This window comes from Hemicordylus capensis, chromosome 4, assembly GCF_027244095.1.
Source record: "Hemicordylus capensis ecotype Gifberg chromosome 4, rHemCap1.1.pri, whole genome shotgun sequence".
Lineage (NCBI taxonomy): Eukaryota > Metazoa > Chordata > Lepidosauria > Squamata > Cordylidae > Hemicordylus > Hemicordylus capensis.
In genome coordinates, this window is record NC_069660.1 from 120,630,040 (window position 1) to 120,656,711 (window position 26,672).

At 43.6% G+C, this 26,672-nt stretch overlaps 1 protein-coding gene across 1 annotated transcript in view; it reads right to left on the bottom strand.

The window, feature by feature from the left end:
- The window catches only part of SELENOF (selenoprotein F), a 45,749-nt gene that overhangs the window by 14,565 nt on the left and 4,512 nt on the right, over window positions 1-26,672 (bottom strand). Inside the window, exon 2 of the mRNA XM_053244927.1 lies at window positions 22,475-22,642. Within this exon, the coding sequence (XP_053100902.1) occupies window positions 22,475-22,642 (168 nt within the window). The remainder of the gene's footprint in view (window positions 1-22,474; window positions 22,643-26,672) is intronic.

Here is a 26,672-nt window from a genome sequence, read left to right on the forward strand (position 1 = left end):
ATATTTTTCCATTAGAACCTAATCAAAAAATTCAAAGCTTCCAGGATATGGACTGGATGTCATAACTCTGACCCAGGGCTATTCATTTTGAAGATTTTTACCATGCTCTTCAATTTAAATAAATGGAAAGGCTATTTACATAAACAAAATTAAAACCCAAAATTGATTAATTAAAATCAATTAAAGCACCAATAACCAAAACCAAGGAAATGCAGAAAGCAGCTGTTCACAGTAGACGCAATTTAAAAGTCCGAAATACAGCCTACCAAAGGCTTTGGTTGACAGAGCAGTTTTGACCTGGCATTTAAAAGATGTCAATGAAGTCGCTTGGTAAACATTCCTAGAATGGGGATTCCAAAAATAGGGGACCACAGCAGAAAAAAAACCTCTCGTCTATTAAGAGGTACTTGCGAGGGTTACCATTCTGGTAAAGACTCAAAAACTGCCAAAGTCCCATTTTATCCAAAGGGAGAGTTTAGTACCGTATGTGCTTAAAAGTGTCCTATTCAAAACAAATGGAAGTTACAAGTTAACTCTGGGTAGATCAGGTCCTGTCTTCCTTATCAGCTTATCAAGTGGGCCAACTATTTAGTTAAACCAGATTGCTTGTAGTTCATCTGTGTCTCCTCAATACAGAACAAATAGCATATTAGATATCTTAGAGCAAATCAAGTTCTTGCATTTTTCACTAGCATTTAGATCTCAGTATCAATTTTCTTTTAGTTTCCCTTCCTGAATTCCTGTACACTGTTGATTAAAAACTCAACGAGGGGTTCTTACCAGGGGAGGCACCCTTATCTTGGCCAAAGAACAATCTGATGGTAGCAACATGGAAGGAGCTAGGTTGCAGAAGACCAAATCATGTTTTGAAATCACTGTTGGAGGAACCTCAGGGAATTAAATTTTAAAAAGCAAACACAGAACAGAAAGTTATCTTGGTACAGCACGAATGACCAGCCAAAGAGCTTGAACATCCACAGAATACTGCTGTGTTGGCAGTCTGCCTGCTGGCCAAGAAAGCACCTAAAAGACAAGAGGTGAGGGAGAAGATTAAGCCTTGCCTAGCAACTGCCTGTACCTGTCTAGGAAGATCTGTCTCACAGGACGAAAACCACTGTTCTATGTTGTGCAGCTCAGGAATCAGTAGGGTGTAGCAGTAGCTTCAAATCCTTCTCAACCCAGTGCTTACTGGGTGATAGCCAGTCACCATCTCTCAGCCTAACCTACCACACAGGGTTGTTGTGAAAATCACAGGAGGAAAGAATAATGGATCAGCCCTGAGCACATTGGAGGAAGTGTGGGCTAAAAATGAAAGAAACTGGGAAGGAATTAGGGAGGGGGAACATGTGTCTCCATCCCTCAATTTGGAATAGAGCAACTTTTCAATTTCAGTCCCACAACTTCTAATATCAATAAACAGCAAGAATAGGGAGCCTTTCCTCTTCACTCTTACCCTTATGCTTCCTATATAATAAAAGAAAACATATATACAGCTTTTAAGGAAGCTAAAAGAAGCTGAGTACCTGGGCTTTACAACTCTGCTCAAGTTGTTACACAGGCAGAATATCATCACACTCAGGAAGATTTCAAAGCTCCATTTGTAATAAAGGTATGCTAACTGGGGAGGGGGGGAAAGGGTACAGAAGCACCCTCACTTGACACTGTCATGAAGAAGATGAGAGTCTGGCCCAATGAACAATTATTACTACTTTGACAGAGCCTCTGGCGGAAGCCCAGAGACATAAAGGCTGCATAGAACTAAAAATAAAGAGTCAGAATCCTTAAAGCTGACAGCTGCATTTTAATTAGTGTAACAGAATGAAACAGACTTTAAAATGAAGTGAAATCAGGTCACTCAAAGTAAAATTAGCCCAAAGCACTAAATGCATTCTATTATCAATTCCTCTGAACTGGAGACTCTGCACGGCAACCCAGATAAAGTTATTCTCTAAGATGCATGCTGTTCAAATATTTCTACCTCTCTTATCTCTGCTACACAAAATAGGTTTTTGAAAGCAAATAGTTACTGGAAAAGTGGATTTATTAAGCTATTGTAAAAATGATTTTTTCTTTAATACTGGCAAATCAGCCCTGGTAGAATAGTTGGATGGATGGCAGTTTTAAATGTCTTGTCTAGGTTAGCCACACTCACACCACTCTCCTTTCATGTTTTCTGGGACTTCATGCTCTGTCTCCATGCCTCCTTTCCATAGCGGCTCCAATTTGCCTGGAACTGGGGGAAATAAAAACTGACTCTAGGTGGCTCTGGGGTCACTGCTATTTATAGGGGGAAATGGTTTATATAATGCAGCTACTCTGGTGCTGCCAACAGCAATAAAGCTAAGGGACAAAAGAGAAGGCTGTATGCTCAATACTAGGGATGAGCCCGAAATGTTTCGGCTCCCTGGCACCGAAACGTTTTGGCATGGGGTGAGGGGTTCCCTTAAGGGGAGGCGGGCAGGTCCTACCTGCTCATCCTCCAAGCCCCCGCCGGCCCGCCGTGGTGCTGTTGAAGCAAAAATACTTCCGTGCAAGCAGCAGCTTGTGCCACTTGCCCCTTCAAAACGCCTCACTGTGGCAATGGGATGTGTCATCCAGCATCCCTCACATGGTGTCGGCACGAAAATGGCTTCAGCGCTGAAGACATTTGCATGCTGACACCATGCGAGGAATGCCGGGGGATGCATCCCGTTGCTGCAGTGGGGCGTTTTGAAGGGGCAAGTGGCACAAGCTGCTGCTTGCACGGAAGTATTTCTGCTTCAACAGCACCACGGCAGGCTGGCGGGGGCTTGGAGGATGAGCAGGTAGGACCTGCCCTCCTCTCCTTAAGGGAACCCCTCGCCACCCTTGCATAAGCACTGAAGCAATTCAGTGCACATCCCTACTCAATACCCATGGCAGTTCGATGGAGACTAAGGCCAATCTTTTCTCTCTCTTTCTCCCTCTCAGATTTAAAGCTTGAAACTCTAAGACTGGAGGGGCTACAGAGAGCACTTGCAATTAGCACTGCATCATGGAAACAGAGCAGAGCACTAATGGCAGCTGCCCACCCTGATGTCCTCCCTGAAATGTGTGCATGTGGGAGAACCCCCAGAAGAGAGGGATGCTCATGCAAGTGGAGCAGTAGGTGATCACCCATATTTCTTTTTTATTTACAAGTCTGAAATAAGCAACACACAGAACTTTCCAGCACCACATAATAGGAAAAGATGGCAAATCTGCGGAAATACTGACAAAACCAACATATGTACAGAATCCAGAGAAGGATCGTGTGCGTGTTGGAGAATGGGCTCACAGCTGGGACTCTTTTTTATTTCACTGCAGAAGTTTCCTCTGCCAAAGGCAGAGGCTACCATCCAGCTTTTATAATCTGGTTGACTTTGGCACTGGAAACTGTTGTGGCAAATGCAAAACCAAAGCTCTGACAGTGTGCACTTGTCCCCCTTTTTGATCCCCACTGATATGATTAGCAGATAAAAAGATTGCTTTGATCAGGATATTATCTGCAATATTAGGTCACAAGATTCAAGGTTAGCATCATTAACATCTCTGCATACTACACTTGCAAATATGGTTGCCACTATGAGAAATATTAATTAATTAATTAATTAAATTTATACCCCGCCCAAACTTACGTCTCTGGGCGGCTTAGAAGTTTATTAAGAAGTGATATTAAGAAGTTTGTGGCTCATCAATCAGGAAATGCAAACAAAAAGTAACCTGGGGGTTAACTAGGGAAAGATACATCACCAGTTCAATTATCTATCCTGGCTAGACTTCCAGGATTCACTGACTGAAATGAGGTGACCATTACTTACAGTTCTATTTCCTATGTCAGCCTGCTAGCAAGTATTAATGTAAGATCTATATCTGAACTTGATACAAACATATACCCAATAATCCATTATCAGAATAAAAGGTATTTTTTTCACCAATGTAAACATGAACCTAAATATTCTACAACAAAGATTTTCCATCACAGATGGCTAAGTTAGCACTTGGGTTTATCTGACAGCATATGCTGCTTAGGGCAAAAAAACTGGTGAGCTCTGTGCCCATGGGAAGTGGTACCATAAGGATCAAGAATAATTAAGTGCTGTCTCTGCTGTGTTTTTAAAGATGCATGACATGGTTATGCCACCTCTTTCATACAGATGGGCCCATATAGATATTTATGAGATACATATTTGAATGGAATCTCAGGGATTATATATGGTGTGTATGTGGGGTCCACAAATCCAAACAAAGTAAAAGATTTATGGATTCCACAAGTGCTGCAGTGTTGATAGGAGTGAAGGATTGCCTGTTGCTCTGAAACCAAAGCAAAACCAAAATAAAATCAGAATTAATTCCAAAATATCAAAATTATATTTAGAAGATACTTTGGAATTAGCAAAACACAATGGGATTTTTCCTCAGGGAAATGTATGTGTGTTTGGGGCAGAATAACTAAAAATCACTGGTTGGTCCTAGAGCCTTGGAACTTGCCACACATGTGGGGAAGGGGGTCAGGGCAAAAGAGGTGTTCAAAAAACAAACCTTTTGGAAGAGGCTTTTAAATGTTTTATCTGCTATGTTATATCTGGTAGGTTTTTTAGTTCTTCATTTTTAGCTGAGAAATTTTGAAATTTGGTGAATTTCAAAAATACACCAAAAATAAGTGGGTTGACCAATTATGTTCAAATTCACTGTGACACATTTCAAGGCCCTAGGACCAACCAGTTGTTTTTTGGTGACACCACACCCCAAATTTCCCCTTTGACCACAATGGGGGAAAAGTTATTTAAGTCAGAATTTCAACTTGAATTCTGAATCAGATATTGCCAAAGCCCATTGAATCAGATATTTTCAAGTTCGGATCACCCGAGTCCAAATTTTCTGAACACACACACAGGCCTACTAGTAACATATGTTTCCGCAATCTAGATAGGCTTAATACAGAGGGGTTTGACAGGTAATGTATACTAGCAGGGAAGTAACTTGCCTATGGAACAAGAGGTTGCTGGTTTAAATCCCTGCTGCTATGTTTCCCAGACTATGGGAAACTATGGGAAACACCTATATTTGGCAGCAGTGATATAGGAAGATGCTGAAAGGCATCATCTCATACTGCGTGGGAGATGGCAATGGTAAACCCCTCCTGTATTCTACCAAAGAAAACCACAGGGCTCTGTGGGCGCCAGGAGTCGAGAACGACTTCACTGCACAACTTTACGTTTACACTGGGTCTGCTACATTTCATTATTTCTTGTTATATTTCTGGCAGAAAAGAAGGAAGGTAAGACACAGAAGGCTCCTTCTAAATATCATTAAGAGTGAAGTGTTTCTTTTTTTAGTCATGTTCTAGTTTCCCTAACCTTAAGCCTTTCTGCAATTATGTAGAAAGCCTTAGTCCACAGAGTGAATGAACGATCAAATGTCACAGTTCCAAGTGCTGTAACTGCTTTGGCTTCAGGCATACCCTGCAGCGCAGATCTCAGCAGAAAGTAGCTAAAGGAAGATATCAAATGAGTGCTGACTAATGTATAAAAGTAACATATTTAAAACAAGCAATGCTTTAAATTTTTTTATACCAACATTAAACTTATTTGCCAAAAATGAGAGTGATTATGGGGGAAAAAGAGAGATCATATATACGTAAGCTTAAAAGCAGCTACAGACAGAAAAAGAAGAGAGGGAAAGTGTTAAAATCAAGCAATTTCCATCTTATATACCGAGATGTAGTGAACTGTGTGTGTGTCTGTATGTGAGTGTGAGCCACAAATGGCTCACAAATGGTATGTGAGCCACAAATGGCTAAGTACATAATCAAACTAATTTCCTGGCAGATATATTGCTATGATAGGCAGTGGTACCTTAATTCAATAAGTAACAGAAGAATAAGGGAACTTAACATCCAGATGTGGCATAAACAGCATATATGCTGTTATATATGTAGATCAGGATTCAATTGCCGCCACCTGAACCATGAGCAGAAAGCACTTATGCCAGCGCATGGGATGGTGGTAGTGATGACATTTCCTTTTGGTGGTGGAAGGCCCTCCTGCCTCATGGGGTGCCACTCTGCAGAGAGGCTTCTGCTGGGAAGGAGCTAGAAAGTTCTCATGGGGAATTGCAGAGCTGCCCACATTGACTGAATCCCAGCTATTAATATTAGCATTTCTTCTGACCCAAGTGCAACCAAGTTAAATAGACCCAGAGCCATATTTGAAAAGAAAATTTCCAGGGCAATCAGGTTACTGCTAGTCCTGTTGACTGGTCAAAGACCGAAATAAAGGACTAACTGACAGAACTGGCCATCTTTTGGTTCTCTGTGTACTACTGATTCTAGATCTATCAAAGTCTACTATAGGCTAGAAGACAGCCACCTGAAGACATTTATCAAAGTGTTAAGGGACTCTGATAACCATTAACTTCACCATAGCACAACTCTGTCCATCTGAAATGAATAAAAAACCTGTCATTTAGTTCAAGCAGCCCAATGAATGATCTTAAGATCTGTATCTTACAAAAGAAAGGTCTTTCTTTTATATTAAAAAGGTGTTTTTGGTACTCCCCCCCCGCCCAAGACAGAAAAGTGTGGGCATGCATGGCTGTTTACTTCTATGGACACCAGTCTGTCAGATGTTGTGAGAAGGTTTTCCTCTCAGAAGGCAACCCACCTGCAATATATATACAGTAGCTGACCCCACACAGAGCATCTGTGCAGTTGTACACTGAGCCTGTGGCACCCCCCCCCGCAGCTCGCTCTCCCGCCCTCCCCCCCCCACAGCTCGCTCGCCCTCCCTCCCCCCCGCAGCTCGCTCGCCCTCCCTCCCCCCGCAGCTTGCTCGCCCCCCTCCCCCCCACAGCTCTCTCTCCCCCCCAGCTCTCCCCATTGGGCGGGCCAGGGCCAGCCATCCCGCCGCCTCCCACCTCCTCCTCCCAGCTGCTAGGGCTTTGCCCACCATCTGCCCACCTCCTCGCTGCCGCCATTATTTCTCCTTGCCACCGCCTCCTCTTCCTGGCCGGCGGGGCTTTGCCCGCCAACCACCCACCTCTTCTGGCTGGAGGGGCTTCGCCTGCCGGCACTCCACCTCTGCCTCCTGAACGCTGCCATTATTTCTCTCCGCTTCAATGCTGGAACTCTTCCATGCTCTAGAGCATCTGCACGTTAGTACTTGATTGCTCCCCTCACCTCAGAGATCTCCTCACCTGAGCTGCACTCCTCCTCCTCCTCCTCCAACCCGTTGCTTCCATCCCCCTCACCCTTCTTGGTCGTGGCTGCAGCATTGCTGCCGCCTATTGGCCAAGCTGCAGCCCCCTATCCCAAGAGACCTCCCCACCCTCACCTGAACCCTGCTCCTGCTCCTCCCCCCAGGAGCAGCAGCAGTGGTTGACTGGGCCGTTCCTTGCTACTGCCACCACCATGGTCGCTCCTTCCCCTCAGGCCACTGACAAGTCCAGGCCTGTCCCTTGCCTGCCTGCCTCCCTCTGACGGTAGCCCCATACAGCAGCAGTGGTTGACTGGGCCCTTCCTTGCTGCTAGTGCTGCCATGGCCGCTCATTCCCCTCAGGCTGCTGACAGGCTCAGGCCCATCCCATGCCCTTCCTTCTGTCTCTCTTTCCCCTCCCTTCTTTTTCTCTTTCTCTCTCCTCCACTTGCTCTTCCCCCGCTTTCTTCCCCCTCCCTTCATGTTTTCTTTCTCTCTCCCTCCTTCCCTGAGTTAACAGATTTTGTTCATCTTGTTTCCTCATTTAATTCACACAACAGCATCCTCCTTCTCCTGAAGGGGCTCTTTCCTCCTCACGACCCGTCTTTTTGCAGACCCCTGCCTGCTATCCTTTTATATATAGAGATTCCTCTCCTCAACAATCAAGAACATCTTCCGACCAGTAACAGTTGCATTCAACTGACCTTAACCATCACAGGCTCCTCCTCCCTATCTGCATCTGGAATCCCCACTGCCCCATCACCATGGTGCTTCTGCTCTCACAGGCTCCTTCTCCCTATCTGCATATGGAATCCCCACTGCCCAATCAGGTGCTTCTGCTTGCAAACTCTGTCAGTCAATCGCCTCCTTTCTACCACGTCCCCACGCATGGCCCGTCTTGGAGAATTAATAATATAGACACTACACTTGGTAAGGCTGCCTGCACATCTGCCTTCTTCTGCTGCACCTCTTCAATTGTTTGTGTAAGAAAGCTGCCATTCCACAAAGCTAAGAGGTAAGGGAAGCTAACACTTATCTTTGGGATAACAGTAGCCCTCTCCAGCCAGAAAATCTTCCCAAGTGGCCCTTCTCTAGCAAATGCTACAGTTGGAATGACAGTTATGTTTTCCAGAGTTGTGCATACTGGCTAGGATTCAAAGAGCCATGTTGGTTTTTCATATGTGGGGCTTTTAGTCTTTCTCTCTCTCGGCTCCTGAAAAACCTGCCACCAAAGGACAGGCTCCTCAAAGTGGCATTTCATTAGATACAAGTTGCTGCAACCAGAAAGCGGGGAGAGGATCACTGTACCTCCTCATTCACAGGTGGCACTAGTAGTAGTAAGCACTTTGGTCTCTCTGGTTTCTGGCCACAACTAATTGTGGTGGGACAAAGTATAACCTACCCCTAAGTAGGCCTAAGGCTCAGCAAAGGCTTCCCTGCCGCCAAATTACCACCACACACAATCACTACAGGGAAAGGCCCAGTTGTCTTGCACAGGGGTGTAGCTAGAGGAGAGGGGGCCCGTGTTCATTCCTCTCTCTGGCGGCCCCCCCCAGAGTGAGGGAGATAATGAAGAAAATAGGGAGGAGTGGAGCTGGAGGGCCTGGGGGCCCGTGTTCTTTGAACCCTTTCGCTCAATTATAGCTACGCCCCTGGTCCTGCAGGCAGATATTCCAGGCCAGGAAATGGCTTCTCAAGGAAAACCAATAGGGTGGGGTCAAGAGAAAGCTCTGAGACGGGGGAGATGTCAGATGGCAGGAATGGGTGGTGTCATTTCATACGAAAGCAAAGCACTTCCTTTGTGTACCTGCACAGGGCAAAAGCTGCATCGCTGAAGAGGAAGCCCCAATTCCAATCTCCCAAGCCCCCTCTCTTATGCACCCCAGTTAAGGAGGGAAGAGAGAGATGACAAAAAGACTGTGGAATAACTGTCTAAAGTCACCGACTCATCATCCTTACTCACCTGCAGAGCATTTGAAGCAAAGAATACAGAACAACCAAGAGAGGAAATTATGGGCCAATAGCCCTTCCTGGAGGGGAGGGACAGGTCTAGCATATTTGTTTTCTTCTGAGTATTAAAGCAAATGAACATCTAAATGTTAAGCAATCCAGACAGGATTCCACTGACTCATCATCATAGCTGGAGCAAGAGATCTGCTAGAACGGTTGACTCAAAAGCAACACAGATGGGGCCCCCGGGTGCTTTTCCTCCAACTGCACAGGTGGCAACAACCCGTAACAGACATATTAATCAGTTACAACAACAACAAAAAAATCTGGGCTGCACCCAGACTAAGTTACTCATTACTAAGTCCCATTTAAATTAATGGGACTTAAGTTAGCCATGATTAACTTGTCTCATTTATTTCAAGGGTGCTTAGTCATAACTAACTAGTCTTGTTACAGCTCAATAGTTTGAAGTTATTGGCTCAGTACATACTTAATTAGGTCTCATTTTCCAGTGCGAATCTTATGAACATTTTTTAAAAAGTAACAATCAGTTTGTAAATAAAAAGCCGCTATTGCCAATACTATCTAATATATCTCTTCAAATTATTGCAGTGTGTTGCAGAGCTCTAGGTACGCTAAGACTTTTTAATACACAACTGCACTACAATCCATAACCAACTCCTCCTAACAGTCATATTTACTTATAATTAAGGACACATGCTTCAACATAATCAGATGATATAGGGAAACAGACACTCTTAAGCACAGCTATTTTCAGCAACTGCAAAACACTGGCAATTTCGTCTGCTACTACAATTTCATGCACAGTTACTTTTACCTCCATTTCATCTTTCCATGTTTCACACAACAGCATCATTCTGTGCTGAAGAGGCTGAGGCTTACAATGTACAGCTGTCTAAAGTATTGCTGGAAATATGAGCTTTTGAATTAGCTTGAAACTGGATATAAAATTTCTGGACATGGAGAGCAGACGTACATTGGTGCAAATTTGCCAGCGTTAGGACAATTTTTTGTTGCTATTTGTCTCTGAAATGTTTTCCTTTTTGCAAGCAGTAATTGTACAAGAATTGGTAGGGCATTTCTTTTCTTTTTTTTCTAGGACAGTTTGGTACCAGAGAGTGTAAAATCTTGTCTTCACAACATCAATGGAAAATCTCTACTTAGCAAAAAGTATACTGATCCAACTTTAGTTATGCATGGAAACGGTATTTATGCATTATCAATGGTCCCAGAGTTCAGATGGAGATGCACATCTAAATAAGCATTTGACTTATCTTCACAATCCCTGATCCAACAAGCAGTAATGTACAATAGGCTGTTTCCATGAGTGGGTCTCCTATACTTCTTTTCTGGATTAGAGTGTAAAGGTCAGTATACTCACCATTACACAAAAACAGCATAATGATGAATAAGGAAGGAAAGCTACCTTGGAGGGTCCTCCTGCAAATAGCCCTCATCAATCTGTCACCAGCATCACCTATAGTATCAAGTGTGGATGATACACAGCCTGCTTCAGCTTTGAAAGACAAATTAGTAATACGAATAAGGAAAAAATATTAACTGTGCTCACTTTTCAGGAATTCCTATCCCAACAATATGTTTTAAATAACATTGAAAGATATTAATTTCTTAAAAGGACAAAAAGAGTCACTTGGTAAATGTTAGAATTTGTATCCCTTCATACTGGATTACATTTTTATATATTTATTGCCAAATGTATCAACTTGCATATAACATTATGTACAATTTATGCAGTCTAAGGCTGCAATATTCAAACTTAACAGAAAGTTCTATTTAACAGAGATACTTACTTCCAAGTACAAATACTTGGGTTATTAGAGGTTAGTTTTACATTTGCTTGGTTGTTTAGAAAGAGATTTAGTTTGACTAAATCTTTATTTCTTTAAAGAAAACACATTATGACTATGATCTCTCTCTTCCTCTTGAGGAGGGTAGAACAAAGGGGCTGGCTCTCTGCATTGAGAGCACCAGTGAGTGAGCTGGAAGGTCAGGGAGGAAGAAAATATGCTGGCCCAGATGATTCAGGCTCTTTCTGGCTCAGCAGATGGTGCCAGCCACTACACTTCTTCTTTGATTGTATCCAGTAACTGGCATCGTCAGAGGAGGCATCTTGCCCCTAGTGAGCAGCCTCACACAAATGCCTGAGTTGCTCCAGCCTATGAACAGCAGAGCACACTGTTAACTGAGTAACAAGAGGGAAGGGAGGGGGCAAGGAGGAGGAGAATCAGCTGCTTATTTCCATTCACTCAGCCTCATTTTCTGTGTGCAGAAGGAGCAAATCATAATCTTAATGTGTAATTTAACTGATTTTTCATTTGGCTTTCAAAGTATTTTAACTTGGAAATTCTTAAAAATCTAGATTTTATGAGCATCTATATTTAAAAGGTAGGCTTAAGATATAAACACAAGGAGCTGGGTCTCATGATTGGTGAGACCCGGTTTTGGAAGCAGAGCAGGGAGAGCAGGCTAAGCCCGCTCTCCCCACAGACAATTCTGCTGGGAGCCCTGGGCGGCTGCATCGGCCGCCCACACGATTGCCGGCTCCGTGACAGAGCTGGCAGGGGCTGGGGGGAGCGGGGGCCGATTGGCCCCTGCAAGCTCCAGCATGCCGTGTGAGTGTGCAGGGCATGCTGGCGAGACCCCCGGAGCCGGTAGGCGGCTTTTTGCCTCCCCTCTGGGGGTATCCTCGTGAGTAGGGACGGCGTGAAGCCGCGCCATGGCTACTCATGATCTAGAAAACCAGGTTTGCGGAGCACTTGCTCCGCAAACCTGGTTTTGGTGCAGGGGTTCTTGAACGGGTTACTCGCTCTAGAACAACCGGGCTCGCAGCCGAGCCTGGTGGTTCTTATGATCTGCAAAAATCGGGCTAGGCTCTCCTAGTCCGATTTTTGCAGATTGTGAGAATAGCCCCCATGTTTTACATAGCTCAGAGGTAGAGCATATGCTTTCATGCAGAAAGTTCAGTCTCTGGAAGCGCTAGTTGAAAACATCAGGTAACAAGTAATAAGAAGGAATCCTTCCTGAATCCCACAGAGATAATCCCAGTCAAAGTTGAAAATATTGGTCCAACAGGGACCAATGGTCTGAACTGGTATAAAACAGTTTCATATGTTCCTTTCCCTTGCTTGGAATTGCTTCTGTAGTCTTATTCTGCTATTTCACTGGAGTTAGATTTAATCATAAAGCAAAAATGTGGAAATGGGCATTACAATGAGGACACAAAGGATGAGAGGGAAGGAGAAGCTCAGTGTGGTTAAGGCAAAGGTGGAGAAGCAAAGATTGTCAAAACAATGACAAGTCTAGAGAGGTACATATCAGGCGGTATAAAAACATGATAAATAAATAAAGTCTTGCTGGGCTAGGCATTAGGAGTATTGTTACAGAACTGCTACTTTATCTTTTGCTGGAACCTTAAAGAGCCCCAATTTTATTTTAAACCCAAACTAAAAGCTTTGTGTGTCACTCCCTTAAACTTATTGTCAGTCTACAGAAAGAACATCGGTGCTGCTTTTAAAAAATCATTGTGAAGTGTTTAGGGGTCCCCCTGCCAAAGCTGTATAATCTAATCTATCTAATTCTCTAAAGCTAATCCCGTGTGTGGCAGCTCTCACCAGAGTTCACAAGCAGAAGCACCTGATTGGGCAGAGGGGATGCCATATGCAGATAGGGAGAAGGAGCCTGTGAAAGCAGAAGCACCATGGTGATTTGACAATGGGGATTCCATATGCAGATAGGGAGGAGGAGCCTGTAAGAGCAGACACACCATGGTGATTGGGCAGTGGGGATTCCATATGCAGATAGGGAGGAGGAGACCATGATGGTTGGGTCAGAAGATGTTCTTAGAAGATATAAGTTATAAGTTTATTCGGTCATTGACCAGCAAACTTAGAAGATATAAATATATATATCCTGAGCCTTTTGGAAGTGGGGTATAAAAATATTAATAATAAATAATAAATAATAATATATAGATATAGATATAGGATAGTGGGCAGGGTCTGCATAGAGAGGGGTCATGAGGGAGGAAAGAGACCCTTCAGGAGAAGGAGGCTGCCATTGTATGAATTAGATGAGGAAACAAGATGAAGAAGATCTGTTAATTCAGGAATGGAGAGAGGGGGGAGGGGAGGGAAAGAGAGAAAGAAGGAATGGCAAGGGACAGGCCCGAGCTTGTTAATGGCCTGAGGGGAATGAGCAGCCATGGCGGTGCCTATTGGCAGCTAGGAAGGGCCCAGTCAACCACTGCTGCTGTTTAGGGCTACCAAGGCCATTGGCAGAGGGAGACAAGCAGGCAAGGGGCCTGTCAGCAGCCTGAGGGGAATGAGCGGCCATGGCAGTGGTGGCAGCGAGGAAGGGCTCGGTCAACCATTGCTGCTGCTACTCCTGTAGACAGGAGTGAGGCTCAGGTGAGGTGGGGAGGTATCTGGGGATAAGGGGGCTGCAGCTTGGCCAATGATCACCAGCAATGCTGCAGCGGCAACCAAGAGGGGTGAGGGGAATGGAGTCAAGGGATGGAGGAGTGACCAAGAGGGGTGAGAGGGATGGAAGCAACAGGATGGAGGAGGAAGAACAGGAGTGTCGCTCAGGCGAGAGTGGAGAGATCTCTGAGGTGAGGGGGGGCTGTGGCAAGGGGTGAGGGGGGCAATCAAGTACTAGCGCATAGATGATCTGCGCGGGTTAAGCTAGTATAGGAATATTTCTAACCGTTATGATTGCTGAGTTAAGTTCCCAACATACAAAGTGTGAGGGAGGGATGGTTTTCAGTACTGTCAACAGGCCTCATCCCTAGACTAATACAGGTAAGGTCTATGCATCACTGTAGTAATCTGGCCCCTCCTTACCCTAAAGAGTTAACTGGAAGTGAACCCTGCCCTGTCTTTCAGGCAGTGACCTCTAGGGATCAGCGACTCAGCACATGGTGACCAGGACTTAGAGGGGCCTTGAGGCAGGAAGTGAAGAGGTTCTTTGTTCTCATTTGGTTGGAGCCAGGAGGGGGAAGCAACAGGCTGGCTGGCCAAGCCATGGAAGCAACCAGGAACTCTGCAGGGGCCTGAAATCTCTACCATGGTTTTGATGACTTCAGGAAAGAAGCCAGGGCTTGGCTTTGGAAAAAGATTTAGCCAGGGAACTGCGTGTTAGGTAGCTGGTGTCAGATTTCTTTATTTTAGTGCTTTGCAGACTGGTCTATTTACAACTGGTCTATTGTATTTTATCTATAATGTAAGAATGTTGAACCTGTGCCCTTTTTATCCATCCAGTGCACTACAAAAGTCTCTGTAACCTTTAAAGGTGCTTTTAAAGGTTCCTTACAACTGGGGGTGTTTTATTTTGTATTTTCTTGCATTTATGTTCTATGCAATTGAGTAACCAAGATCTTTAAAGTGTGCCACTCCAAATACCAGCAGAGTGTTCTTTGAAAGTAATCTTTTAAGGTGCTGAATGTTTGCTATTACCTGTAACTGAAGCTGAAAGAGAGCCTTAGAATGAAGCAGTCTGTAGTATTTTGAATAAAGGTTATTTTTCTTTTTGGTCCTTTAGAATTTTAACCAGCCTCCTTGAGTGGATTTTTAACTCAGGAAAGGGGGTTGGGGGTTGGAAAGGGGTTTTACTCTGATGCAAACATGCCTCAAGATTGATTGCTCAGCAACACACTACCAAGTTTTCTCATTATGTGTAGGCTGCATGTGGAAGGTTTTTGTATTTTTCCATTTGGTAAATGAGGAGGAGACTTCCCTAGACATTCACTCAAATCCGGCAGCGGGGGAGACTCTGTAATAATTTGGGTGAGGTGGCAACGATTACCAGAGGAACAGCCTTTGTTGAGCAAACATGGAGGGAATGAATCAGTAATTTTCTTTCTCCCATGTGGACTTGCTCTGAGACAATGGCTGGGCTTAAATCTGCCATTCGCCAATCCCTATTCGTTTCAATCACATATTTAAGAGAAGTTACATTTAAACAACTCCTTTCCAGGCAAATTATGTAGCACAGTCAACCAATACAATAGTATCTTGAAAGCCTTCTAAGAACCTCATCAGAAGTGACTCATGTGGCATCAAAGATGCAGGCTAGGCATAATTCTCTAGTTCACAAGAAGTTGTCAGGATAATCTGTAGTGCCTGCTTTCCAGCCCAAAGAGATCTGTCAATTGCACTACCAGTTAAATTGTATTTCATGAATTTGATCTTACTGAAAGTCTCTCCTATCCAAACTGCTTTTTTAGGGCTATACCAGTTTATAATACTTGTAATAATCTAGAGTTTACATTTTCTAAACCTGTGCATTGTGGAGGAGCTGAGCTCTGCTTAGTAGGACTACTAACCATCAACCCTGGTGCCATTTCAAGGGGAAGTTGCAGGAATAAAAGATGCCCACACTTAACTGAAGGACCCATAGGAGTGACACCAGAAACATGGGAGACAATGATGGACGGACCCAGAGTAGGTATTTAATGGGTGGTGGATGATTACTGGGACTGAAGATGATCTCATATTTCAACTGGTTCATATTCAAGTTATCGCCTGGAGGCAAATCAATAAGGGAACTGACTAATCATGATCAAGGTTGCCCAGCACATTTGCAGTTGTTGAGTTGCCTTTGAATAATATCAATCTGCACATTCTTATGTGTGCTAACCTCACATAAGAACTTAACTCTTGAGTTAAGAAAGAGAATAACAATACAACATTACACAAGCAATAACCCCTAGGTGCTTATCTAAGAGTTAGTACACAAAAACATGTGTGAGAATGCATACAAAGAACTACTGATATAAACAGCATTATCTGTAGCAGTGACAGTCTACAGTAGTGAAACACTGCACTATTTATAAAACAACCACTTTCTTATCCAATTTGTAAATGTGTTCATTAAGCTTGGTACTTTCCTGATGCCTGCCCTAACTGCCTGGATCTCATATCATCAACTTTATTACATCAGCTTAACAAGGCCTTATCCAAGTCAAACATGACTGGTTTTGAAATATTCTTCAAAATCAAAGCTACAGAGTTGAGAGAAAAGACCAATCAAGAAGGGCACAGGAGTTAGAGATTCTGGAGGATCACCAGAAATATAACATCCTCCCTGCCATGTGTTTTGATTAATCCTGTAGAATTAACCATTATAGAAATAGCCAGTCTGTACACTTTTGTCTGGAGCAAAGTTTCAGTGCTGTCTTCATTGCAAACCTCACACATCTGTTCTTCCAACATTTTCTAATATGCTTCTCTATTTAGTTAGGATGGAGTTAAACATTGGGCAACAATGCCCAATTCCATGTTTTCTTCAGAAAGAAAGGGGTCTGTGTGGGGGCATTTCTAAGAGGGAGATGTAGTGTAAAACCCCTCCCCAGTGGCTTTTTCTTCAACCTGGCTCCATGAGCAGGGTTCCTGGACAAGTGGAATAGAAGTTGGTGTAAGAAAATGCAGAGGAAAAATGATAGTGGAAATGTTAATTATATGTCCCCCTGCTTGCTGCTGCTCCCCTGTATATTCTTCCCTGTCCCAACCACTTCACACACCAGAGGCAAAAAGTTCCACCCATAGTTTCCAAATTTTGTTTCCTTCCTGGCATTATATCACAGCTCACCCACAAAACTATTCTATCAAAGGCAAATACTAGTTCTAATAAAACAAATCATCATTGTTTTTATATTGCTTCTGTGCCACAGAAAATGATTATGCTTCATACAAGGGTCCAGATCCAGAGAGTTTGTGTGCAGAAGAGATCCAACATCCATGGAATGCGTTTCTCCATTTACTGTAAAGTGTAGGAGGAAGAGGACTTTGGGAGTACTCACTTGAGGCAAAAGGGACTCTTGCCATGATGGGCAAATTTGTGTATTCCTATAACAAAGGATGAATGTGAGCAAATGCAGTTACAGTTATACATTTTTTTGGTTATCTTAGAGGTGAGCGTTACAGCATTAAGCCAAAGACTTCATGGAAAAGTAGGCTTGCACACATCAATTGCATGAGTTGGAAGTTACCCCACATTAAAATGAATTTGCATTCTAGCAAGGATCTTCACAAATGAATTACACCACTGCCAAGCTCTAGTATGAACGAGCTAGCACCAGGAAGAGGCTGATACAAGTCTTGAAAATAATTAAGACCACCACGGATTTAAAGAGTACTACTATTGCCCAAGATTACACCAAATGTTATTGGACACTATTGATTTCTTAAATAATATTGACTTGAATAGATGTTGTCCACCATGTGATCACAATTTGATGGTCTTCAGAATAAAAATAGAGGTATTTAGGTAAAGGCAGTAATAAATCATTTGCAAAGGCCAATGCTTCTTTCAGTTTCCCATAGGACATAAAAAAACAATTAAAAAATGCCAGGTTTCAGTTGGAAAAGTAACAGAGATGGCAGGCAGTCCTAGTTCATGCTTCTTTTAAAGATAAAATATTCAGCGAAGCTTCCATTTGTAAGTAATGCAACCCTGAAGTCTCTATAAATAAGTTCAAGATAACAAATTTTGCTCCCTGAAGCAGAGAATTTCTGAGACGCAGAGCATACCATTCAAGGGCACTTGATTGAAGACCTTCTCTGAATCAACAGGAATACCCACAGGGCACTCTCAACATAATGAATATTGAGAACTCATCTACTAAAAATAGCAGGTTAGTCTCATACAAGCTACGTTGATTCTCAGTGGGAAGAAAACGGGGTGGGGGGGCGGAAATAATCACACACATCCAACTAAGGCACTGTTGCTTAAACTACACACTACATCTACTAATTATAATAAATACAACTGGGGACCCTTGAAAAGTCATGGGGGATTGTGATTAGTGTGCCAATTAAAAACTGAGAACTCCCCTCTCCCTTGTAGTTCTTCAGGTTAGCCCAAATCCCTCTCCCATTGCAATTTTTGTAGTTGATGAAGGAACAACCAGAGCGAAAGCAGGGTGGGGAATTAGGTGAAGAGGGCATGTGGCTTCTGAGCTCAATTTATACTGTGTTTTCTGTCCTTTTGATTGACAAAGGAGCAATCCCACTTTACTGCTAGAATGATTTGGAGGCAGGAGGTGAGGGAAACTTGGCTCAGGGGGTATGGACCTATCTTTTCCTTGGGCTCAGTTTGCTTTTTGCCCTAGTAACTGAAGGCTAGTACCCGCACACTGAATTTCATAAGCAAAGATTGTGGGTGGCTTGAAGGCAGAGCTCTACACTTCTTCAATCCATCTCCATGCTGGGTTTGCAGGGAAGTGGGGATTGGTCCCATGCCATATTTTCCTGCAAAAGTAGAGAGAGAGAGAGAGAGAGACCCTTTCCTACCCTGATCGATCCACAAGTTTGGCATTCACTGTGGATATCCTGTTTATAAAGAGAAATACAAATAACTATTGTGCAGTTCAGACAACTATGACAGTATGACAGATTTAAAGATATCTAGGGCAAGGAGCAGAAGCACAGAGTGACAACTCAATTGTGTCTTCTTTTAAACTCAGTGGCAATACTTTTGAAATATAAAGCCACAGAAACATATATGATTTAGTTTGATATGCTGGTATTAAAAAGGAGATTTTAAATATACCCAATTAAAAAATACATCCCAAATGAATTTTGGACCCTTTCATGGTGGCTGAAACAATGAACATACTAAAATTATACATAGCATGTCAGAATGAAATCCAAAGACAAAGCTGGGACCCAGTTTTTTAAAAATCTAAGTGATGAGCAACCTTTGAGTTTTCCAGAAAATGTCTTCAGGCTACATATTAAACAGGGAGTGGAGGGAGAAAGATAAAACAGGAAGTGCTCCTATGTTTGCAGTTTGTAATAGTTTTAAGACATAATGTAGGTGGTTTTATGGAGACTTAATTTGTTTAGCCTCTGCTAGGCGCAAGGCAGATTTCACCAAGGTCTACTGGAACAAAATCAAAGTGGTCTGTTTCTTTCTAATACAATCAATTACTTCATAGCCAGGGTTCACAAAGCTAATCAAGCATAGAATCCCCCCCGTTTAAAGAAACATCTCCACATTGTTTGAGCTGCCCAATGGCATCTCCTTCCCTTTTACTGTCCTTTCACTGCTTCTCAAACCCATCTTTTTCTTTAGTCTGTAAGCCCGCAGGCAGGTCCTCTACTATTTTATTTCCTATACAGTGCCAAGCAATTGTATTTCTTTATTAAAATTTCCCTCCCAAGACTCTAGGCTGTGGACAACAATACCAATAACAATTTAAAAACAACAATAATAAATTACAGGGCAAATGCCTGGTGAAACAGGTAGGTCTTAAGAAAAGCCTTAAAAGCAGCTAGGGAGAAGGCTGAACGAATCTGGGTGGGTGGATGGGTGTTCCAAAGAAGAGGGGCAGCCACAGAGAAGGCCATCCTACGGGCCCTGGCACCACACACTACACCAGGGCCCGGGACACTAAGGAGGGTCCTTAGGCACATACTAACATTAATCCTGAGTTTCCAAAGATTCTACATTTCCATGGTTCACACCATGTAGATTCTGCAAGCATCAGAAATCTCAAAATTTTTTAAAAAGTTGATTTTCCAACATTCTTTCAAAACTGCCTGCAACCACAAATTATCATGCACTATAACAAAAAATTCACAGTCAGATGGTATATCAGAATCAGTAGCTGTATCCAGTCTAGATGCTCAAATGGTCTTATCCTCACTTCTCCACCCCGCCTCCACAACAGCATGAATTTTTGACTCTCATCAAAAAGCATCTTGAAAACATCCCTCAAAATGTCATCACTCTTTGTAAAATTGTCCAAGACACAAGGGATTGACAATGATCGCATGGAAATGTATTTTACAAAGGATAAATCAGTCCCCTTTGAATTTCCAACTCATTGAAAAGACCTTTGTCTGAGATTGAAAGCAGACATTAACATAGTCAGTTTGAGTCTTTCAAGCACTGCTGTAAAAAGAAAAAAAAAATGGGGGGAAAAAGACTACTTTGGCTGCCCAGTCAAGCAAAGGATGGATATGTGTAGAAGAAGATTCTCAGTACAAATTTGCCTATTGCATTGGGAACCATGTGAGTAGACTGGTTGGGGACACATATCCACATGTGTACCTACAATGCAATGAGCAGTTGGATGGGAGGCACTTCATGTGGCATTTCATTGTGAAGGATACAATTCCATCTGTTCATGAAGGGAATAGGAATGAGTATCCCCAAGCACTATTTCACATGGGCTGTGCAACACAGAATACAGCTTTCTCTAGATCAGAGCCAGCAAACAGGGTAACTCCCAGGATTTTTATTATGAACCAAACATGACAAGCCTTACAGCTATTTTTAAAACAAAAGGCATGAAGACAGCCAGTTTATTATGTTTTGAATAATATGGCATATTTTTTAAAAATAGTTCATGCTGCTTTAATACTTTTATATAAAAGTTCAAGACATTTCCGTCTTTAAAGAAACTACAATTAACTGGTTAAACAGTACATGAACCCTTCTTACTAAAGAATGTACTATGCCTTCAAAGTGTCCTGTGGCTGGTTTAGACATTTACATCATCATCAATCATCATCACCATCATCATCACCAATTGGCCAATCCATAGCAGTTGTTCTCTGAACAGCTCACAACAGAATACTTACATATAACTAAAACCCATTAAAACAGAAACATCAATAATATGGAGTCATGGTTTATTTCATTTAACTGCGGGTATTTTGTCTGAACTTGCACCAACCAACAAATCAATGAGGCTCTACACACGATCCTTGTGTAGAGCCCAACCAGGCTCTCTCTGCACACAAGCAGGCTGAGCAAGAGCCCAGCCCTTGGTGGCCGGATTGGCCGCCCACACGATTACCGGCTCCATCACAGAGCCTGTGGGGCGGCGGCGGCAGGGGGGTGGGATCGGGGGGCTTCAGGCCCCTGGAAGTCCCAGAACGCCCTGTGCAAGTACACGGGGCATTCTGGGGAGACCCCCGAAGCCAAGCGGCTTGTTGTAGCCTCCCGGTCGGGGATCTACTCACAAGTCACCGTGGTGTCTCATGATCTTGCAAACAGGATTAGCGGAGCGCTCGCTCCACTAACCTCATTTAAGGGGAGGGCTACTTTGGTGGGCTAGCTGCCGTTGAACCACTGGACTCACCTGCGAGCCCAGTAGTTTTCACGATGGGGGGGAACCCTTAGCCTGATTTCTCCCCATCATGAGAATAGCCTCATAGTTTATTTCACTGACAAACCACAATTTAAACCCATGATCTGAGGTATGTTTGCAAACCACAGTTAGTGCTAACTATGGTTTTATGTTATATCTGAATTTACAAGCTAGTGATAAACCATGGTAACAGCTATTGCTATCACCTAAAAAAGGGTATTTAAGAAAATGTTTTCTTCACTATGAGCGCCATCTCCCATTGTGATAATCCGGAAGGTTTGTCTGCAGTTGCAAACATCTCGTCTGGTGGCTACACAGGGATGGGCCTTCTCTGTCACTGCCCCAGAACTCTGGAATGTGCTCTCTGCTGAAATAAGAGCTTCCCCATCTCTGACAACTTAAAAGAAATCTCTAAAGGCACATTTATTCATCCAAGCTTTTAAACTAGATTAGTGGTTTTAAGGTTTTAGTTTCTGTTTTAACTTGTTTTATTTTGCTGTGAACCACCCAGAGGCGGAAGTTTGGGGTGGTATACTAACTAACTAACTAACTAACTAACTAACTAAATAAAAGGCTGCTGCAGTATGGCAATGAGAGAAATTTATAAGTCCTGAGCAGATGCAGACAAGCAGCTCTAAATCACATTTGCCTCTTGCATGCCTGGAAGTTCAAACTATGATTTGGATTCTGGTCTTGTGGTAACAAGCATGACTTGTCCCCTTAGCTAAGCAGGGTCCACCCTGGTTGCATATGAATGGGAAACTTGATGTGTGAGCACTGTAAGATATTTCCCTTAGGAGATGGAACTACTCTGGGAAGGGCAGAAGGTTCCAAGTTCCCTCCCTGGCATCTCGAAGATAGGGCTTAGAGAGATTCCTGCCTGTAACCTTGGAGAAGCCGCTGCCAGTCTGTGTAGACAATACTGAGCTAGATGGACCTATGGTCTGACTCAGCAGTTGGCAGCTTCCTATGTTCCTATGTAATTCTTGTTGGCACAAACCATCATGTTTTGCTTGTCCAGCTTTCCCTCACTGTTTGTGCTATACTCCTTGCCAAAACTCTGAAAAATCTAATCCTTTCAACATGCAATTTCAAATCAAAGAAATCTGGGGTCTGGCAACCTTAAATCCTTATTGAACTTTAAATAATAGCCTAACTCAGTTATTTTATACAATGTTATCAAACTTACCTTTCTAGTTTCAGATTGCACTTCTTCTTGGCAGCATTTTCTGCAGAATGGATCTAGTTGACTCAAGCCAAACTGACTAAGAAGGTTACAAGAACTGCATAGCAAGTTACTGGAAAAGCCCAGTTCTCTGCATGCCTCTGATGATAACTCTGCTCCATAAACAGATATCTGCAATTAATCAAAATATACACAACAAATCAACTTTTCAAACAATCCACAATAATATAGTACTCAACTGAGAAAAGTAATTGCTCATAGTGCTTTTAAGCGTTAGCATTTACTATAGATATTTTTCTGCTGCTTGATTTTTTAATGGATTGCTTGATATTGTTTTGTTGTATGGTAATATGGTCTTCCCCCCAAGTCCTGCTATGCTGCCTAACCGGGGTGGGGGTGGTGTTCCTGGGAGGGATGAGCGAAGTATGCCAGGAGGTATACTCCCAGTAGGGTCACCCAAAGTGCGAAGGTCATCCCAGCTGCCCAGCTAAAGCAAGCAGGCACCTATATTGGGCAGCAGTGATATAGGAAGGTGCTGGAGGCAGACGATCACTTCAGTGACAATGACAAAGGCATCATTTCACACTGTGCGGGAGAAGGCAAGTTTTCCAAAAGATCTCTGAACTCAGAGGGAGGTTCCAATCTCTAATTGGAATGTTAAGGATAGTAACTGATTCAGAGAAGATCAAATAGAGATGGAAAGAGTATACTGAAAATCTGTACAGCAGGGACGTCAAGATCCAAGATACACTAGAAGATCTTCCCTACTTGCAAGAGCCTCTAGTATGGGAAAATGAAGTTAGATCAGCACTCCGGTCATTACCAAGTCGGAAGGCTACAGGAATTGATGGAATAGTTACAGAAATATAGCAGGCAACATAAGAAGAATCAGTTGAGGCTCTAACCAAACTATGCCAGCAAATTTGGAGATTGACACAGTGGTCAACAGTTTGGAAGAGGTCAGTCTACATACCCATACCAAAGAAAGGAGACTTAACACATTATGCAAACCATCGCACAATATCCTTAGTTTAACATGCTAGCAAAATAATGCTCAGGATCATCCAATGCAGATTAGAGCCCTACATGGAAAGGGAAATGCCGGATGTTCAAGCTGGTTTCAGAAATGGCTGAGGAAGAAGAGATACCATTGCTGATGCACGCTGGATAATTGAGAAAGCCAAAGAATACCAGAAAGAAGCCAATATGTGCTTTATTGACTACAGAAAAGCCTTCGATTGCATCAACCATATCAAGTTGTAGAATATCCTTAGGAAAATGGGCATCCCAGAACATCTCATTGTTCTCATGAGAAAGGAACATTGTTCTTACTTGTGAAGGGTTCTTTTTCCCTGTTAACTGGAGCTCATCAGTGTGGGATCAATCACTGAGTATGCTCGAGACAGGCCGGAAATTATCAAACAGTATTCTCTCTTGCTAGAGGGCGCCATCCCCAGTTCCGGGACTGAAGCGAAGAGTGGTGAAGCATGTTGAGGCTCTGCTAAAAAAAACCAAACTCAAGAAACAAAATCGTCAGTAACAACTTCCCAACGGAACAAGGAGAAGGTAGAAGATGGTAAGAAAGAGGCAGAAGGGGAGGAAAGGAAAGGCACTATAACCCCAGAAGCTGCCTCCTCCCCAAAACGACTGAACCCTTCCAACTATATACAAGGGGTGAAGAGCCCGGACACGCTGATAAAAAACATCTGAGAGGACCTCATGAGCTCCAGTTACAGGGGAAAAGAACCCTTCACAGCTAAGACCAATTTTCCTTTCCCCCCTGTACTGGAGCTCATCAGTGTGGGGCATGCCTAAGCAGTATCCTCGGGGGGGGGGAAGAGGATGTTTTAGACCACCTGCTGCAGTACCCTATGGCCAAAGGCTGCCTGAGACAAAGCAAAAGAAGAAATCTTATAGTGACGATTAAAGGGAGTGGCCGAGCTCCATGTTGCCACCATACAAATATCCGCCAGCAGTGCTTGGGTAGAGAAGACTGCGGACACCTCAGCGCTATGGGTGGAGTGTGCTGTAATCCCCACCAGGGGAGCAAATTCTGAGACTTGCATGCGATCCTAATGCACACCCTAATCTAGGCTGCCAAAGAGGACTTCGACACCTTCTGGTCTAGATTATGGGACCAGACATCCCATAGAGTGGTGGTGGGCATCTGACCACCTAGTCTCCTTGGTGCGACAGATATAAAAGCTCAAGGTGCGACGGACTTCTAATTTATGCCAGAGTTTTTCCTTGTGATGAGAAGGGCTGAGGCAGAAGGAGGGTAAGATGACGTGCTGAGAGCGATGGAAAACCGTATTAACCTTTGGTAGAAAAGTTGGGTCCAATCGCAGAATAGCCTCATCAGGCTGGAAGAGGCACAGTTCCTTACGGACTGAGCCTCCCGTTCCAAAACCCTGTGTGCTGATGTGATGGCTACCAGGAAAAGAGTTTTATATGATAGAATCCTCAGAGGGATGGAACTCAAGGGTTCGAAAGGTGGTAAGGCGAGGGCATTCAGCACCTTGTTGAAGTTCCATGAAGGGAAACAAGGAACCAGTGGTGGAGCCAAACTGGAAGCTCCCTCGAGAAAACGAGATATATGTGGGTGCAGGGATTGCGTCCCAGGATCCAAAATATCCAGAACTGAAGCCAAGGTGGAGACTTGTCTTTTTAAAGTGGCTGGTTTCAAACGAAACTCCAGGCCATACTGGTGGAACACCAGGACTTTGGGAACCCCTGCAGAAATGGGATTGATGTTCGTGTCCAGGTTCACGATGAAGCCATGGTCCCTGAGACACTGCACATGAAGGACGAAGCCCTGAAGTTGTCCAGAGATAGATAGATGCACACTCTCTGTAGGCGGAGATGAGCAGTGAGGGCCGCCATCACCTTCGTGAACACCCGTGGGGCTGAAGCAAGGCCGAACAGGAAAGCCCGATATTGATAATGGTGGTTGTTGTAGAAGAAGCAGAGGAATTTTCTGTGCTCCGGAAGGACAGGAATATGCAGATACACCTCTGAAAGGTCCACTGATGGAAGGAAGTCATTTAGAAGAATTGCCTGCCTGATGGACGTAAGAGAGTCCAGCCTGAATTTTCTCTTAATGAACCTGTTGAGACGTTTGAGGTTTACAACTGCTCTCCAGGATCCGTCCTTCTTGGGAGCCAGGAAAAGTAGCGAGTAAATGCCTGAACATCTTCGCATCCAAGGAACGGGTTCGATCGCCCGAGTGTATAGAAGATGTTGGATCACCTTGGTCATCAGAAAATGTTTTCCTATCCACTGGGAGTGCGGGGTAATGTAGAAGGGATCATGAGGGACAGATCCAGAGAATAACCCTTGGACACCGTGTCCAATACCCATTGATTTTGAGGGCAAACTGCTGGAGCCTGTCCCCTATGGGCAGGTAGTCATTGTCGTTTATTATAGTGAGTGGCCACATTAGGAGCTCTATTGCCCTGTGTCCTGGACGAACCTCTGCCTCGTGGTCTCCACTGGTACCTTCCCGTGCCTCTAAAGTTGGTTTGTCTGACGTCTCCTGTGCGAAAGGAAGGCGGGTTGTGAAATTGTCTTTGGTTACAAAAGGAGCTACCTGGGCTGCGAAAGCCTCTGCAATAATCCCTTCTGGTGATGGGCATAGCTTTCTTTTTATCCTTAGTCTCTACTATAACCAGATATAAAGAGGTACCAAAAAGATTATTACCTGAGTAGGGAGAGGCCGTTAATGCAATCTTAGATTTAGAGTCAACCTGCCATCCCTTAAGCCACAGTGATCTGCGCAAGGACTACCCCAGAGGCCAGGGCTCTCGAAGCCTGTTGGCCACAGTCAAGGCTGGAGTCTCCCATGAAGGCAGCAGCCTTAGCCATTTTATTAATGCCCTGTCATAAGCTGGAATTTCCTGGGGGCACTGAAGGTGCCAACTGCTTAGCCCATAAAATGGAGGCCCTGGCAAAAACTGAATTAGTTTTTAGATTAGATTAGATTTTAGATTAGGGCTCAATTAGCCCTAATCACTGTGGAGGAGGCCTCATGGGCCTTTTTTTAGTAATAGATCACACTTTTTGTCCTCTGTAGCCCTTAGCTGCTCCTGACTCTCAATATTCATGAGAATCCCAAATACCATCCACCCTAGATGAGTCTAGCAAAAAAGTTACCTCAGGTGATAAGATATAGTGTTTCCTCGGGTAGGAATCAATGGGCCTG